The sequence below is a fragment of the Argiope bruennichi genome, chromosome 7, assembly GCF_947563725.1.
Source record: "Argiope bruennichi chromosome 7, qqArgBrue1.1, whole genome shotgun sequence".
NCBI lineage: Eukaryota > Metazoa > Arthropoda > Arachnida > Araneae > Araneidae > Argiope > Argiope bruennichi.
Genome location: NC_079157.1, coordinates 77,947,206 through 77,966,816, shown reverse-complemented (window position 1 = coordinate 77,966,816; position 19,611 = coordinate 77,947,206). Strand labels below are relative to the sequence as shown.

Here is a 19,611-nt window from a genome sequence, read left to right as displayed (position 1 = left end):
ATAATATTAAAATAACTTCTCAATAAAACTAGATTACCTTGCTAGATTATTTTTAATTAATAATTAATAAAATTTTGATTAATAATTTATTTTTTAATTCATAATTTTACAAAAAATATTTCTGTAAGAATATTTCTTGTGATAAATTTCTGTATGTAAATGTTTTTTTAAGGCCACAGTCCATATTTCCCGATTCTTTAAACAAAAATACCTGCAAGTTCTTTTAAAAGTAAAATTTTTTGTGAATGAATGTTACATCCTGAGTATTATATGTACAAAAATATTATGAATAAATGGAATTAATGTTTCCAGGTATAGCTTACAAAGTTATCTGTCGGTCACTGAATTTGTTTTTTAAGTTTAAGGCGCCATCTATTTATGAACTACATAAGAAAAATTGTTCATAGGCTAATTTTCAAAAATATTATATATATCATTTAAATGTGTAATATTTAATAATACAAATGTAATATATAATTTTTTAAATGCAATATATAACTATTAGAAATTAAAATAGATAAGTAATGTTTTACATTAACATAAAAATATTAAACATTTATCAATTATAGTTTCTGTAACAAGTTGATTTATTGATAGTTCTTAAATATCCCTATCACTGTAGCTTCCGCTTGTTTGGCGAACAGTTTCTACTGTTCTATTACATGCATTAAAATATAATTCTTTCACAATCCTTTCATGGGTCACACTGGTTGATATCAAGATATTTTGACTGATATGGAATATATTACGAATGTATGCCGTCTATTATATGCGACTTCCACCACATAAAACCCAGGATTTTTCCATCTTTAGTTTCAAGATTAAAGATATTTCGAAGTATCTTACGCGATTTCAACCAGAATGATCCCATCTTAAATCTTGATTCGGATCTGAATGATTTGTCTTATTTCAAATCTTCCCAACTTTAAAAAGAAAAATTCGTCATATGAAAGAAGTGATTATTTTCTTAAATTCATAATAACCACCTCTTTATTTAGTCACGAAGGGAATGTACAAAGAGGAAGTATGGTATTAACGAAAAATTTAACTATCAATGTTTTAGACCTTCCCAAATATGAGAAAGAAGCCTTTTTTTGCTTCATATTTTTCTGTCTGTAATAATTACAGTAGAGGCCCCAAAGTGGGAAGTGTTCTGTTCAATACTTTCTCACATACTCTTCAATAAAGGCCTTATCTCCCCCTCTCACAACATAAAATATTTGTGCTTGTTTACAGTAGAGGCCCCAAAGTGGGAAGTGTTCTGTTCAATACTTTCTCACATACTCTTCAATAAAGGCCTTATCTCCCCCTCTCACAACATAAAATATTTGTGCTTGTTTACAGTAGAGGCCCCAAAGTGGGAAGTGTTCTGTTCAATACTTTCTCACATACTCTTCAATAAAGGCCTTATCTCCCCCTCTCACAACATAAAATATTTGTGCTTGTTTACAGTAGAGGCCCCAAAGTGGGAAGTGTTCTGTTCAATACTTTCTCACATACTCTTCAATAAAGGCCTTATCTCCCCCTCTCACAACATAAAATATTTGTGCTTGTTTACAGTAGAGGCCCCAAAGTGGGAAGTGTTCTGTTCAATACTTTCTCACATACTCTTCAATAAAGGCCTTATCTCCCCCTCTCACAACATAAAATATTTGTGCTTGTTTACAGTAGAGGCCCCAAAGTGGGAAGTGTTCTGTTCAATACTTTCTCACATACTCTTCAATAAAGGCCTTATCTCCCCCTCTCACAACATAAAATATTTGTGCTTGTTTACAGTAGAGGCCCCAAAGTGGGAAGTGTTCTGTTCAATACTTTCTCACATACTCTTCAATAAAGGCCTTATCTCCCCCTCTCACAACATAAAATATTTGTGCTTGTTTACAGTAGAGGCCCCAAAGTGGGAAGTGTTCTGTTCAATACTTTCTCACATACTCTTCAATAAAGGCCTTATCTCCCCCTCTCACAACATAAAATATTTGTGCTTGTTTACAGTAGAGGCCCCAAAGTGGGAAGTGTTCTGTTCAATACTTTCTCACATACTCTTCAATAAAGGCCTTATCTCCCCCTCTCACAACATAAAATATTTGTGCTTGTTTACAGTAGAGGCCCCAAAGTGGGAAGTGTTCTGTTCAATACTTTCTCACATACTCTTCAATAAAGGCCTTATCTCCCCCTCTCACAACATAAAATATTTGTGCTTGTTTACAGTAGAGGCCCCAAAGTGGGAAGTGTTCTGTTCAATACTTTCTCACATACTCTTCAATAAAGGCCTTATCTCCCCCTCTCACAACATAAAATATTTGTGCTTGTTTACAGTAGAGGCCCCAAAGTGGGAAGTGTTCTGTTCAATACTTTCTCACATACTCTTCAATAAAGGCCTTATCTCCCCCTCTCACAACATAAAATATTTGTGCTTGTTTACAGTAGAGGCCCCAAAGTGGGAAGTGTTCTGTTCAATACTTTCTCACATACTCTTCAATAAAGGCCTTATCTCCCCCTCTCACAACATAAAATATTTGTGCTTGTTTACAGTAGAGGCCCCAAAGTGGGAAGTGTTCTGTTCAATACTTTCTCACATACTCTTCAATAAAGGCCTTATCTCCCCCTCTCACAACATAAAATATTTGTGCTTGTTTACAGTAGAGGCCCCAAAGTGGGAAGTGTTCTGTTCAATACTTTCTCACATACTCTTCAATAAAGGCCTTATCTCCCCCTCTCACAACATAAAATATTTGTGCTTGTTTACAGTAGAGGCCCCAAAGTGGGAAGTGTTCTGTTCAATACTTTCTCACATACTCTTCAATAAAGGCCTTATCTCCCCCTCTCACAACATAAAATATTTGTGCTTGTTTAATGTTATAAACATCTCGCCTGGTACCGGCGAAATTTTATTACGAAATATAGATGTTTAAAGATCTGTAACATAAATCTGTTATTTTTACTGGATCTGTCATGCGAATATGTGTTTTGGATGCCTATTTTCCGACAGACTGGAACCTTAATGCAGGACAATAAATGCATTTGTGGAGGAATCGGTACTGTTTACCACTATTTAAAGGAATGTATTGAAATCTCGGAGTTAAGAAAAAATCTGAAAATTATAAATAATGACTTAAGTACAGTACTGATGGTACCAGGTAATCTTAAAACTCTGAAGGACATGATGTCAAAAATTGTCAGTTTTTTACCAACTATTTGAGAGTTTGTAGATAAGGAAGAAGGACAATAATTGACCACTTTGTGGCCAATTACCTCGAGGAGAATGTCAGTTTGACAAATCGGTCAATGCAAGGATGGACAATACTCAAGATAGCAGTCGGCCACAACAAATCCTGTCGATACTGCTACGTTCAGTGGTGGCGGGGTGGTCGGCTGTACGCAAGAAGAAGAAAGACTGGAACCTTAATTTCTCACAAAATGATGATAGTCAATGAAATTTGGTATGCTTCCTTGTGATCTTCGTGGTAACAAGGGAACACATCAAATGGCATTGATTAATGCGTTTACATATATACGCAAACACAGATCATCTGACAATCAACTTTTCCATATATTTTTGAATTTTTGAAATGCAAAATTTCTATTTGCTGAGTGAGGAATTAATTATTATTAGTTGATTAATCAACTGTGGCCTTGCAAAAATAACTTTTGTATTTATTCAATAATTATTTCAAAAATGGGATTTTTGAATTAATATTAGGTGTCCCATAAGTTTCTTTCCCATAAGTTTTAATGTTCAAGATATTATTTATTTTGTTATATAAGAACTCTTTTGTTCTGTTACCTTCTTTCATCTCTCAGGAAGCCTCATTATGCCTTCTTTCCAAAATCGTTGCGTTGTTGACAAGAAATTATTTTCGAAATGCGCTTTTATTTCGTTGATGGATTTAAAGAGTTTATCGTGAAAAGAATTTTTTAAGGACAGAAATAAGTAATAATAAGATGGAGCGAGATCTGGAGAGTATACAGGATGCGGTAAAATATCCCAATTAAATTGTAAGAGCTTCTCTCTTACCACTAATGCAATATGTGGTCTCGCGTTGTTATGATGAAAAACAACGCCTCGTTTCTTCATTAATTCTGGCCGTTTTTTTCTCTAAGGCAGCTTTTAATTGATTCAGCTGATGACAGTATTTCGTAGAATGTATTGTTTCACCTTGTGGAAGAAGCTCGTAGAAAATTACACCTTTCCAATTCCACCAAATGCTCAAAAGACCTTTTTTAAGGGTGTATTCTCGACTTTGCGGGAGTTTAGAGCTTTGGGACGACTGAAACCGATGACATTGACGGCTATGAGATAGGCCTTGTGCTAGATAGCTGTGCTTGTGTATGTTTGCACAAGCACAGCCAGATAAGGCCATTCATAGGGTGATGAGGAAGAAACTTTTGGGACACCCTAATATAAAACATGACTTATTCTTTTTAGATAGTCAAAGCTATAAGATTTATTATAGATATAACAAAGCATTTATTATAGCTGCCGATATTGTTAACAGGTTCTATTTAAATATAACAGAGAAAGAAACAATGAACTTCAATTATTGAAAATAATTATGCATCGAAATAATCTTTAATTATTATCAAACTCTTCATTGTTCCAAAGACATATATTGTTGAAAATTGACCTGTATTTGTTTCGCAAAAATGAAATATATATATCAGAATGTAAAAATACATTGGGTGCGATGCAACATAGCGCTATACCTGCAAATTATTTTATTTATACGACCTTTTATCTTTTGAATTAAATTTATCGACATGGAAGAAAAAAACTGGAAATTAATATCCATGGTTCCAAGTTTCTGCTCTGCATTTGGTGGGATCAGCTGGGAAAAGTTTATTATGAGCTGCTCAAACCAAAAGAAACCATCACGGGAGATCGCTACAGACTACAATTAGAGCGATTAAGCCGAGCATTGCAGGAAAAACGACCGCTATAAGAGCAAAGAAACTACAAGGTCATTTTGCAACATGACAACGCTTGGCCATATGTTGCAAAACCGGTAAAAAAACCTACTTGGAAACGCTTAAGTGAGAAGTCCTACCCCACCCGCCGTATTCACCGGATATTGCCCCTTCCGACTATCACTTGTCCTGATCAATAACACATGACCTGAGTGAACAGCACTTCCGTTCTTATGAAGATGCCACAAATTGGGTTGCCTCTTGGATAGCCTCAAAAGACGTGTCGTTTTTACGACGTGGAATTCAAATGCTGCCAGAAAGATGGGGAAAAGTAGTGGCTAACGACGGACAATACTTTCAGTAACAAGTATTATAGTAATTTTTTTTAAAATAGAGCATTAATTTTCACAAAAAAACAGCGAGTATTTATGCAACATCCCAATATTAAAACGTGTGTAAATGCAAATATAAAAAGCAGTGTAACTTCCCAAAAAAATAGACTTAGAAACAAAATTCTAACGGTTTTATAAAGAAATCTGTTCAAACATAAAGAATATTAAATTTAAAAAAAAAATCATAATTTCGCAAAAAATCGTCTTTTTAACATAGTTACTTACCTAATCTGTGAATGAAGGTTCTTGAAGAAATTGATCCTTTAAAATGTGTGCTTAAACTGTAATGGTTTTTGCAAATTATATTTTTATTGAACACTTATGTACACGTAGGGGTAGCGCATCTTCCCCGTGACCTGGGCGTCCTGGGTTCAAGTATGGCTGTTCTTCATCTGTTAGATGTGTGAATGTGCCCCCCTGTAAAAAGGGGCTGCGCAAGCGAATGTGATGCGTGAGTAGCAAAATCGTACTCTTGGCCCTAGTTGGCGCTACTAAAAACAAGAGACGCTCTCTCCCGGCTTATAATAGCTGAATTCGAAACCAGCGGGCTTGTCCGTGGCAAGTGGCATCAGAAACAAGAACAACAACACTTATTCAAATCAATATTATATCAAATTTCGTATTGATTGTCAGATTTTTATTGATTCCGGTGAAAATATTAATATTCCTCGTGTTTAGGCTTATTATCATTAATATTCTATTTATGCACTTGATGATGATGCAGATGATATGAAGCGAAACTTTAAATTTTGAATCATAGATAAATTTTAGGTGTACCCTGGGGTTTGCGCAACGCTTTCGAAACATCTGCATCACATAATCGAGATGTCGGAATAAAAATGTAAAAAGCCTGCAACAATAGTTAATTTAATACTTTTTTACTTTCTCTTATACGTAGTACCGAAAGGATAGTAAAAAAAAAAAAAAATCGAACTCCAGGTATGAAGAATTTTAAACTCTCCAAACTCGAAAAGCACAGTTTTGAAAAGTTAACTCGGAAACGCTTTAAAATTGATGGTTTAAATTTGGTATACGGTTTTAACACCAAATTTGCATATTTCTATCAAATTTTGATTAAAATCCATTTAGAAAAATCTGTCTGTCCGGCTGTTCGAATATAAATTGACTCGATAACTGTAAAATTTTATCTAGAGAGCTAGTTAGATAAAATTCGATACACATATGCAAAATCTATACTGAAACCACCTACCCAATTTTGAGCCAGATCTAAAGGGCCTCTCTGTCTGTCTATACTTTCAGAAACATGTAAACGCTTTAACTCAAAAGCGCAGTGATATGAATATATCAAACTTCGTATGTGATTTTCTGGTCACAAATGTAGTATTGTGTCAAATTTTTGTTTCAATCTTTTAGGAAAAACGCGTTTAAAACACAAATTCGATTTTCGGATTCTATTAATAAGCCATGATTAATCGCTAAAAACTCGCCAAAGATTACTTGGTAGATTCGTAAAATGTTACATTCATGCTAATGGCTATATTTCGTATGGACTGTGTGCCAATATCATGCGAAACATTCTCCGAAATAACACCTTTAGAGAGCATTTTACGAAAACGTTTTCGGGAAGCCACTCCCGATTTTCTTCTTTTTTTTCCTTTCTAAATAATTACGAAGGAAGTCAGAATTGTCAATTGAATGATGTCAATTATATAGCAAAAAAAAAAAAAAAAAAAAAAAAATTGTATAGCATAAAAATACTTATTAAAAAGGGATGTACCACTTTTTATGGTTAAAAGGCAAGCAACATTTTTACGCAAGTGATTTCTCGATTATTCTTGTAAATGGCATTGTAACATCATTCTATTCTTTTTTTTGTCGTGTGACTATTTACGCCAATTTTTGAGCAATAGCTTCTGGGTGTAGAGACCCCTGAGCACCCGAGGGCAGAAGACTGACTTCTAGCTCAAATGAAGATAGCACACACACAATCGCTTGCGCAACCCCTTTTTACAGGGGGGCTCATTCACGCACCTCACAGAAAGAACACAGGTAAGAGAACAACCATGCCCGAAACAGGACTCGAACCCGTGACGCCTAGATCACGGGGAAGACGCGCTACCCCTAGGCCAGGACGCCGGCATTCTATTCTTTTAAAGTATTCATTTAGACAGATACTGATGGCCACACCACAGTAATTCCACTCAAATGTACAAACGAAATGAAAATAAATAAAAATAATGTGGTTAACACTAGACAGCTGCCAACATGATATTTCCCTTTTATTATTAAGGGGACAGTGGACTTTGAAATAAGCAAAAATTCGATAGAAACATGAAATTTTATTTCTATCGTTTCCTTACAAAAATATATGTTTATATTCAACTAAAATAGTGTTATAAGACATGTATTGTTCAATGAAATGTATATTTTAAAGGCCAAAATTTTAAAAAAAGCACATTTTAATGACTTTCCACAAAAATATATTGCAATTAGATTTAAATATCTTTGAAATGCTCCGGGTGTTTTAATTTTTGAAGAAATTAAATGAAATTGATAATAAATATTTCTATTACACATTAAAAGCAAATAAAGTATGCATTTTATATTTCGAGTTTTTTCAGATAATTAAAAGTCAATTTTAGTTTCGAAAAACATAAAATTCTTATGAAAATTCAGTAAGTGTTAAAAATATTTCTAAAAAAAAATTAGCATCTAATTGGGATTACAAAATTATACTTAGTTTCATTGTAAATAAATTTATATTGAATAAAATGGAAAAAATAATAGAAAAAAATTAAAAATCGAATCGCCTGGAATATTTTGAAATTTAAAAAAAATTATACATCTTTTAATTTTTTAAAAATAATATTTCGTTTCAAAAATTTAAAAAAAAAATTCAACGTATTTATATTTTAATACTTATACCCAAAAAATTTCATAATTCTAAGTTCAGTTATATTAATGTCCCTTTGTAAAGCAACACTAGGGCTATTTTGGGACGGATTTCGTCATTTTGAACCGCGGTCAGATGACGAGGACGACACCTGAGCTGGCACCCCCCTTTCCACACCAACGGGAGGACGTTTGGTCCTGACGGATTTAACGTGCAACAGACCCCCTTACACGGCGGTTTTTCGATGGAAACGGATCTCGAACTTGAAACCCTACGGATCACGAGCCGAGATCTTACCGCCAGGCCACCGCGGCCCATAACTCTAAGTGAAAATGCCTAATAGTCCACTGTCGCCTTAAACCACTAGTTGCCTATAAGTGTGATATTGTATTAGTGTATGCGAAACAAAGAAATACATTTAGACACAAGACTCTTTTTTTTACTATCTTTATTAATTTAATCGACCTCTAGCAAGAAAAGAGAAAATCTAGGGGTCGTTTACATATTAAATGAACCCCCAGGCAGGCCATAGCCTTCTATCACAATTCGTGCGTATGACGCAGAGGAAACAGAATATATATATAAGGAGAAAAATACTGCCTGAGACGGAGAATAGAGTTCAGGCGAGTGTTCAAGGCACCGTTTGATACGAAATGGTTTATTTTTTCCAGCCAACACCTTTCCTTTTCCACAGCTAGCATCATCGTTGAAAATGAACAGAAGTAAAACAGCACTCTCACAAAGATTTAGGAAGTTGTCTTGTATGTTTAAAATCCCATACAAAATGATGTATTCAAAATTTATTGACTTTTTTTTCTTAGCAAATTCCTAATCGGTAAAATGTTTATCTTTATTACTATTGCATTTTTATGAAAGTCATCATCAATTATGATAATTTACCTAAGTTAAATATCAAAGGCTTATTATAAAGTCGATTGCATTAAACACAGAGATGTATTTTTAAAAATCATAAACAGATATATATCATGTTGTTTCGGACTGATATTCAAAAGTTATTAATTTTGATAAAACTTAACCTTTAATATAATAATTAGTTTAAAATGTATTTAAATTTAAATTACAGGCTTTTTAAAAATTTCTTTTATGGGAAATATTTACTTATATTCCTGTAAGTTTCAATCAAAATCATACTTAATATAAAAGGTACGAAAATTTAAATTAAAGGTCATATACATAATGTGTTGCCAAAATTCAATTATTATAATAATTTAACTTGTACTTGAATTTAAACGAAAAGCTTTTGTATTTGTTGAATTTATTACAAATATGAAAAAAAAATGACATACTTTACTAAAATTTTAATTAAAATAATTTAAAATTAAATATGATACGAGTTTTTCCCTTTCAAATGTTAATTCTGTTGAACTAGGATTACATTTTCATTTAAATTTCAATAAGAATAACATTTAATCAAAGCATGTATTATAAATTTATACATTAAATTTCTTTAGGACATTGATTCGAATAGTTTTTAATTTAGCAAATACTGACGTTAAATTAAAATCCTTATTCATTTCATGCCAAATTTCTATATTAAGATTTTGCTTTGAGAATAATATTTAATTTAACAAGACTTAAATTAAAATGCAAGATCGTCGTATGTATTAAGTTTTTTTATGATACTGTGACTGAAGTAACACTAAATTCAACACAAATTTGAAATTAAATTAAAGGCCGCATGAATTTTTCCTTCATACCAAATATATCGACAAAAAATTCAATTTTATTAAAATTCCTTATTAATATAATATTTAATTCAATATGTACTTAAATTTGAAAATAAATACAAATTGACCGATACAATTTCAAATACTTTGATTTTGCACTTAAATCAGCAAATGCTTACATTAAAATTAAAAGTCTAATCCATCGTGTGTTTTTTTTTTTTTTTTTGTCCCTATAAAGCAAAAAATGTTCAGATCCAGATCAGAATCTTCGTTTAGTAAGTAACTCAATTTAACAAAGACTTAAAATTCAATTAGAGTTTTATGGGTTTTTTTAACCAATAGTAATACAATAATAATACAAAAATTTGCTGATAATTCGGAATTTATGAAATTGGATAACACCCATATAGCAATATACCCTAACAATAGTACTTAAAAAAATGTACAATATTGTTAAAAAATATTGTACGATATATTTATGCTATGAAGGTATGAATGTTATAACACTACCTAATCCAATATATATATATATATGCCAAAGCATTGCAATTTAAATACATAGCCTTGAACAATTTAATACGTAAATTTAAAGCTAATCAGAGGGAAAAGATTAGAATAATAATTACCTTTAGAGATGCAATTTTTCTTAAAATGAAAATTTTTCACAACTTCAGTATTGGAGAGATTTACAATATATCTTATAGTTTTGCACCAATATTCAAAGCACACAAAAATATAATTGAATAAAATAAACACAAATTTGTACACAGCATATCATAAAACAATTTTTCTTTACATTTATACAAAATCACAATTTCCTTTCGTGAAAAAGGAAACCCAAATATATTGGATTAAAATTTTACAAGCTTTAAAGTTAAATCATTTTGCCGGTATTACTTAAAGAGCAATTATTTTTACAGATTTTGAGCAAAATTTTTATGTATTTAATCTTTGAAGAGAAGAAAAATCAACACTTTATAAATTTACAGTAAAAAATTACACACTTCCCCATTATGGGAAAGCAGAAATATTACTTACAGAAACATTGTTTCAAGACTCATATCTTGCAAACGTTTTCACTTATCATCGCTTAGGACTATTTGGCAAAACAGCCCAAAAGGTATAAAAATATAACTCCTAACACATAAACTCACACAAAAAAATAATTATACAGAAACATTATAAGAGATGAACAGGACAACTTGAGGATTCATATTAAAAGAATTTACATTTTTCAGGATATTGAAGTTTCTCTTTAGAATAAAAAAAAAAAAATGAAATAAAATCTTTATTTGTAAAAAATACAATTAAAGACAACTTTTATTTCTTAGTTGTCTTTGTCACACAAAAAAAAGAGAAGAAAATGGCAGAATGTTCTTATAATTAGCTACAAAATGGAACAAAATTGACAAATTTTGAAATTTATAATAGAGCAAAATAGCATAATTCTTGGAAATCATAACAGAACAAATTGGCAATTTTTGAAAATCATAATGGAATAAAATGATATATTTTTTAGAAATCACTATAGAACAAACAAAAAAAAAATGATATAAATTTTGAAAATCATGATAGATCAAAATAATAGTTTTGCAGTTCATAATGATACAAAACGAAATTTTTATTAGTAATGTCTACATTACGCCAAAATGGCACAATTAACTTCAATAATAGAAAAAAGCGATATTTTTAAAAATCTTGCTATAAGAATGAAACAAAGTTTAATAATCCTTGTACCTAGCTATAAAAATGGTACAAAAAAATTACAAAGGAACTTCTTCTGTATCTTGCAATATTGTAGTTGCAAATTCTATTCTGGCCATAGAATTAATTCTACAGGACACTACAAAGGAAATAATAATTATAATAAAAAAAATTATATGCAGCAATATACTAAAGTGTGCCACTTGTACTAGTATTTCTAGGGCCGTACTCAAGAACCATAGGCTGTCGTTAAAAACAACGCCACCAAATTGTTTTGTATATACCCACAATCAAACACAACTGAATCAAAATCAGACACTATTCATGGCAAAGATTTAGTATACAACAATATAAGCTAGCTTTGACGTTTTAATATGTAAAGCTATAAAATGAGCACATACTGATTGTCCTCGGTTTTTTTTTTTGGATCATATTTTACACATAAACACATCTTTGGGAAGGGATAAGAGAAAAAAAATTATTGATAATAATATAACACATTTCATATAACCACACATAATAGGCAAAGTTCCCTAACCATAATAGCTTATATCAAGATATGACAGAAAGGCTTCTTGTATATAACAACTTCTCCCCCCCCCCTTTTCAACAACAGTGAAATGTTTTCTTTTTTCATATTTATACATCAGAACTGTGTGTAGTAACAAATATGAAAACTTTTAAGTGGGAAATAGTTTTCATTCGAGGAAAACAGGAGTTTCCCACGCAGTTTTCTCTTTAATTTAAAGGCTTGACTTTCTGAGCAAAAAACTGTTGGATTTTTTTGTTTGTAGGCGAGTCTATTTTTTTTTTTTTTTTACAAAGTTCATCCCACTTTTAGAGTTCTGAAATGGAAAACTCTTGAAACAACAGTCATTTCTGGAGTCTGTACATTAGCATTGGATAGTACAATCATTAAAATATTTGACGTCGATGGATGCGAGAGTATCACCGTGAACTGAAGATTCTTGCTGCACTGGCTACTAGTATAGATAGTACAGTAATGTAGATGTTGTAGTGGGACGATAGTGGAGCTGCATCAGTAGTTGGACAGTAACCTAAAAAATAAAGAATTCCACTTGTGAAATAAAATATAACAAATGCTATAACTATCATAAATATTGTTACGAACCTATAATATTGCTACCCGGCACGAATAGAGTCATCGTAAGAAAGACCGTTGTACGATCGGTCCTGTACGTGCTGAGATCAATGAACTTAGAGCTTGGCGACAGACTTGGCGAGCATTTGGCGGCTTGGCGATAAGTTTGGCGACTAAATGGATAGTACCGGAAAGTTCGAGAATTTTCAAGATCCATCCACTAACAACCGAGATGCACCCAGGTACGCACTGATTGGTCAGAAGATTCTAGCCCCGCCTCCCGGAACTATAAAAGACGGGCACTCAGAAGCTACGAAGTTGTTGTTCATCAACTTGTTAGGGTAGTCGAATTTGTTGAAGAGGGGTTCGCAAATAATCAAAAATCGGCTGCTGTTTTCCTTGACATTCAGAAAGCATTTGACAGAGTTTGGCAAGATGGCCTTATTTACAAGCTCATTACCTACAAGTTACCACATTATATTGTAAAAATTGTCATTTCATATTTGCACAACAGATTCTTTTGTGTTCGCGTTAATAATATTCTCTCAGACATCAAACCTATAAAAGCAGGTGTTGCCCAAGGCTCCAAAATTGGTCCTATTCTCTTTTCACTTTACATTAACGACATACCAAGACAATTTAATACCATGCTCTGCATGTATGCCGACGACACTGCAATACTAGCCAGGAATAAAAATCCAAACTTCATCTCAATAGCACTCACTAGGCATCTCAAAACACTTGAAGACTGGTTCAATAAATGGAAAATAGAAATTAATCCTAGCAAAACTGAAGCTATCATGTTCACAAAAAATCATGTATTTAAAGAATTCCGCCCAATTAAAATTAAAAACCAAAATATCCCGTGGTCTAAGGAATGCAAATATTTAGGTGTCATTCTTGACAATAAACTAACATGGAAACCCCATTTTATTTATGTTAAAAAGAAGTTTCGAGACCTAACTCGTAAATTCTTTCCCTTAATTTCTCGAAACTCCAAAATGAACAGGGCCAACAAAATACTTATTTACACTGCCTATTTGCGTCCAGTTTTAACATATGCATGTCCGGTTTGGGGATACGCTGCTAAATCTAACCTTAGAATAATTGAAATTCAACAGAACAACCTTATCAGAAGATTTTGTAATTGCCATTGGTATATGCCAAACACAAATATGTATAAAGCACTTGATTACCCTCCACTTAAAAAGTTTATTAAAAAACTTGCTGAAAAATTCTTCAAAAATCTTGACAATCATGATAACAAAGCAGTTCTTGATATTCCTAAATATGTTCCTAATCTCCGTCTCAAAAGACCTCGTAACATTTTGATTTAGCCCTCCCTAATCCTTTGTTTTTCTCATTTTAATTACTTCTAAATTTGTCATACTTCTTATCACATCCTGTCAGACAATTGTTACCTTTGCTTCGTCATGCACCTCACTCCTCATCTCCTGCCTGTTCCTGTAACACAGTTCATCGGACCTTTTACGAAGATGATCACGTTAATTACTGAAAGCCAAGTCTCACAATAGTTTTTTCCATTTACCGGAGATTAAGCCCCAACCCTCGGGGCTAGGCGCTCCGTCAAACATATCATTATAGCTACGAAGTTGTTGTTGTTGTGTGGATCGTCCGAGTTGTCGTGTATATCGTCAGAAGGAGTGTGTGTATCGGCGGAAATTGTGTGTGTGAGAGTGGTCGTAGTCGCCGACGAGTAAAAAGACTAGAGGATTAGCAGGCAAGCAAGTTGCTGAACTATTAGAGATTAAATGCATTACGATTGATCGACGGTATTTTGCTGTATAGAAAAATTTTGTAACAATATAATCTTCAGACTTAATTCATAATAATGTAAAATATTATTAAAAAACTAAAAAATATGGTACAATATTGTTTCTAAATAATTAAATGCACATTTTTATTTTTGTTGTATTTTATAACTTAAAGTGATACTATTTTATTTTTATGGCTACAGATTCACTTAGCGATTTTCAGACTAGGCCAAGAGTTGAATTTGGTGATTTTTAGATTATGCCGAAACCTCAAAAATAATGAGTTTATTTTGGAATTTTTAGTTACGCCAAGTTGGCGATAATTTGCATTTTTTGGTAGTTTATCACGGGGTCTGTAAAAATAAACAAATAACCTTTATGCTTGATATATCAAGATTTGAAAATTAAAAAAAAAACACTTGATTAAAAAAAAAGAGTACTTTTATTCAATGTGTTATATACGGCGTTTTTTGCTACTCAAAATTTCAATAAATCCTTTTTTATTTTTTCTAGTCTCTAACATTAAATTACATTTTTTGAGCTGGCAAGATAGCTCGGCTGGCAAGATAGTTTATTATATAGGAATCTAATTAACCTTTGGAAAACAAATGGAAACATTTGTGTAAGAAACAAAATATTAAAAAAAAAAACATTATTACTGCTGCTAAATATTAATACTATTACTGACAAGAATAATTTTGTGCGGTTTGAGGTTCGAACTCGCAACGTTAGGGTTCATAGCCGAGTAACATAACCACTAGACAAAAGAGTACTCTCTTCTCCGGAAGTTGTTATCTGGCTTATAATATTACCACCACAATTTCATTTAATTTATATAAGGTTTCCTATTTTGCTCCTAAACAGTTATCCAGTTTTACAATGTAGTAATCATCTAATTTAATCAAATCTATTTGGCTACTGCTTTCAGGTGCTAGATTCAAATACAAATGATTCTTGTAGAAAAAAGAATTCTTTTGTTTATTTTTGTTACAAAAGGATTTTTTTAAATTTTTTTTTATTTTGGTATAGCTAAACATCGTAATTTTTTATCCATTAACTTCTTTAATTTTAATTTAATAAAATAAAACAATAGCAATTAAAAATCTTTTAGACATAGCGAATATTTGCTTCAAAATAAATAAAATGCAGATTTTATTCTACAGCTCCAATACAGTAAATATTGATGATTGAAACAATAATACTACGCAATATACAACAATATTTTTGAATCTCTACCAAAAACTTATAAACACAAGTTTGGCTATAAAATATTCGTTTTAGAGCCGAACATACTTAATTATTAGATTTATATATGAAAAATAATAATAAAAATAATTTCTCTTGGTATACATATATTCTGTAAAATATGGTTTAATGATGTTAACTTAAGTTTCAATATTTGTGCTATCATTAAAAGTGTGAAATCCGTTTTTATAAAATGACTACTTCATGAAACAATAAGATATTATATGAAATAATTTATAAATAATGATAAGTTATTTCACTGAAAGAAGTCAGAATAATATGAAATAACTGAATTATACACTTTAACAATAACGTAAATTCCAGAAAATTAAAGCGATTTTCTTTAAAAATTTTAATTTTAAAAATGAATTTTAAAATGAAATTTAAAAAAAAAATCGCTTATGAAAATATAAACAATACGTGGCATCCTTTTTCGAGTATCAATGCTAATTTATAATATAAAAACGGTTTACAAAATTAAAAAAAATTACAGTACAGAAAGAAAAATCCATATCATACCTCTGTTAGTTCCATTGATAGCTATGAGCCCTTCTCTGCCTATTTGAACGTTCCTGAGGCACTCTTCCATGCTACCGGAGAACTGAATGATTCGATCGCTCACAGTGTATGCCTAGGGAACAGGAAATTTAATTCATTCAGTAATCAGCTCACATAATGTCTAAATTATGGTTAGAGCATCTTTTACAAATTTTTGCTAAAAAATAGGCAGAGGTAACAAGATCAGGTTTTTTACTTTAATTTAGTTATATTAACGTCCTCTTTTAAAGCAACACTAGGGCTATTTTTAGAAGGATTACATAACCGCGATCAGATAACGAAAACGACACTTGAACTGACACTCCCTCTCCAAACTTCCCCCACCATACCAGCGGGAGGATGTTTGACCTCGATGGATTTAATGAACGCCAGATCCGCTTACAAATAATAATCTCGGTATTATACAAAATTTAAGTAATCGCATGATACTTTTTATCAACCAGATCATCACATAAAATAGTCCATTGTCATAGTTTATCCTTTTCATTGCAATCTTCGTTAATAGAATGGATAAGATACCAATTAGTAATCCTAAAGGTGCGGAACTCAATGCAAGCTCCTTAACTGTTTTATTTTCTTATTTTAATTCAAATGGAAATCCATTGAATACTTGGCCTATCTATGCATTCGAAGTAATTTTAATATTGAATTATAATCGTTATGAATGGTTTATTTTTTTTTGCTTATAACTATCGAAATTCGGTAAATCGATGCACGTATGGCACTCGGGCAAAACAGTTAAGCGGTTAATAATACAAAATTCTCAATGGTACTGTTACGATAGCTAGTACTTTTTGGTTTTAATGGCGATCAAAAAGCGCCACGAAGCAATTTCGCCAAATTATAAAAATATGCTCAAGTGCATAAATATATATATAATAAATATGTACATAAATATAGTACGATTCACATGCAGACAATTGAAATCGCCAAAGTGGCGAAATTTTTTCTTGGTGCTGTTTGCTTGCCGTTAAAATCGCCAAGTACTCGATAGCTTCAGAACATTGTACAATATTTGGAATATTTATCGATATTGTGGATATAGGGTGCGATATTTTGCGCAAACAGGATTGCACTATGAGAAAGGGTGACAAGAGAAAAAATGAGCAGTGTGTAGAATAGTTTGAATGTATAAATTTAAAATTTTTCCCATACTCTAATAGATCAATTTGATATTTTTGGTATTATACAATAATTCTTTAGAGTATTATATAAAATTGAAAAATGTCATGAAAAAAGTATTATATAATATTATAAAATTCCCGCAATAAGCAGCTAAAAAGTGCAAGTCGATCCCAATTTGGCGATTAGCAACTCAACATTCGCGATCTTGACGTAATCTGAAAATCGCCAAATAAACCACTCATTTATCTGCTTTGGCGGAATCTTGATATTTTATATATAATGGAGTTTGGCGTATAGATATAATGGATCTTGAAGCAATCTGAAAATTGCCAAATAAACCCAGGGCCTAAAGAAATAAATGCGCAAAATTCTAATATTTTAATTTTTATATATTAATTTTTACAAACTTTATGATATTATACAATATAGCGTACTATTTGGGACGTAGCAAAACTGAGGCCAGTAAGTATTACAAACTTTGGGACATTGTACGCTATATGTGCCACTTGGGATATAATGAAGTAAGGTCAACAAAGAATGGGATAGCGATGCATAGAAGAGCAGAGTCAACGATTTCTGAGAGTAAATAATAAAAGATGGGTATAAAGTTGTGAGCGATGTTTATCTAAATTTGTTAACTTAATTATTTTACATTTCGCTTTGAAGCAACTCGAAAACTATTTGGAAAGTGAATTCGTAATTCTGAATCATGATTAGATAAAGAGGAAAACAAGAGCCGGTATTCCCCTTTCCAAACTTAATGTGTTACACCAACGGGGCATATCCATTCAGAAACTTTCCCAATCCCAATAGATTTGATAGAGAAGCTATCAGTGGGAAAATACTGGAGATTGTCATTTTGAAATTATAATAATGATAATTGGGCACTGTATATATATATCTTCGCCATTCAGAAATGTGCAGCAGGTAATGAATGATACTTATGTTCAGCGTTTTCTTTAAAGCTCGCAGGAAAATCGGAACTGAACAGAAAGCATGACATTTGGGGTCACTGAGGATTTGCCCGACATAAATCGCATATGTGCATCGGGTATTAATATGCATATGTGCACCAACTCACATATATGGAAGGTCGTTGCTGAAATGTAATTTTGAGCAAGGAATTCTTCAATCAGCTGACCAAAACTTTACTGTCTGATTACGACGACCCTCTCGTTTATCTAATCTATACTACTATTATAAATGTGAAAGTTTGGATGGATGTTTGTTGGTCAATCGCGCCAGAACGGCTGAACAGAATTGGATGAAATTTAGCCGAGAGATAGATTATAGTCTGGAATAAGACACACGCTACTATTTATTCCGTTTAATTGAGCGATTAATTGTTTATTAATTAAAAACTAACTTTCCTGCCAAATGAGTAAAGCTTCAAGGTTTATTATCATTATTATTTTTTTTTTATTTTTCCACGCCAATGAGATTAGGCTTAACAATATTTTGACTATTATTTCAAACGATTCTGTTTATTTTCTTAGTGTTCGATACATTTAAAATGAAACATTGTGATTTAATCCATCTTTCGGATTCATTCTGAAGTACTTTTGAATTAAAATAAAACAGAATAAAGGAAATTAAAAATTTCTAATCCGCATAGCGTTACCCCAACTGGCGTAGAAAATTCATACATTTGTGTTGCCCCGATTGGCGTTGAAAATTCACACATGCGCAGGAGTAACAAAAGATAAAGCCATTGATGCTATAAATTCCAATCTATTTCCACGCGTACGAAGTCACGGGTAAAAGCTAGTGAAAAATATTTTTACTGCCTCCAGGATACTCATTACCGATTATAATAAATTACCGATACTCATTCAACATAATTACTGACACTCATTAAATTACCTTTATACATATCAATAAATAATTAATGACCATACTAAATAATCGTTAATAACATAAGAATTTTTTTATCATTGTCTGCACAACAGTGTTAATTATCTATTAATGTCAGGAAAAAAGAGCGAATTCACAAAATAACACTTCAAATCTTGAATTTTAGAAAACGTGCACTTCGTTCAAAAAAATAAATTAGTTTCAATACATTCAATTCGAAGCATTTTCCGTCTATATAAAAAAACTTCATTTAAAATTTAGAAGAAAAAACTATTTTCAATCAAAACATCAATAAGACTGCAGTTTAACCTTTTAGGTACATTTGACGTATAAGAATGTTCCATGTTTGTTTGAATTTATGCTTTCATTTTTTTTTTTGTAATTCTAATTAGCTTAAGTTATCTCAATA

At 31.7% G+C, this 19,611-nt stretch overlaps 1 protein-coding gene across 1 annotated transcript in view; it reads right to left on the bottom strand.

The window, feature by feature from the left end:
• Positions 1–8,586: 8,586 nt before the first annotated feature.
• Positions 8,587–19,611, bottom strand: part of LOC129975204 (uncharacterized) — a 439,639-nt gene continuing 428,614 nt past the window's right edge. The window contains exons 13-14 of the mRNA XM_056088192.1: positions 16,185–16,296; positions 8,587–12,601 (exon numbers count right to left, since the gene is read on the bottom strand). Coding sequence (XP_055944167.1) covers positions 12,492–12,601; positions 16,185–16,296 — 222 coding nt within the window. The 3' untranslated portion in view covers positions 8,587–12,491. The remainder of the gene's footprint in view (positions 12,602–16,184; positions 16,297–19,611) is intronic.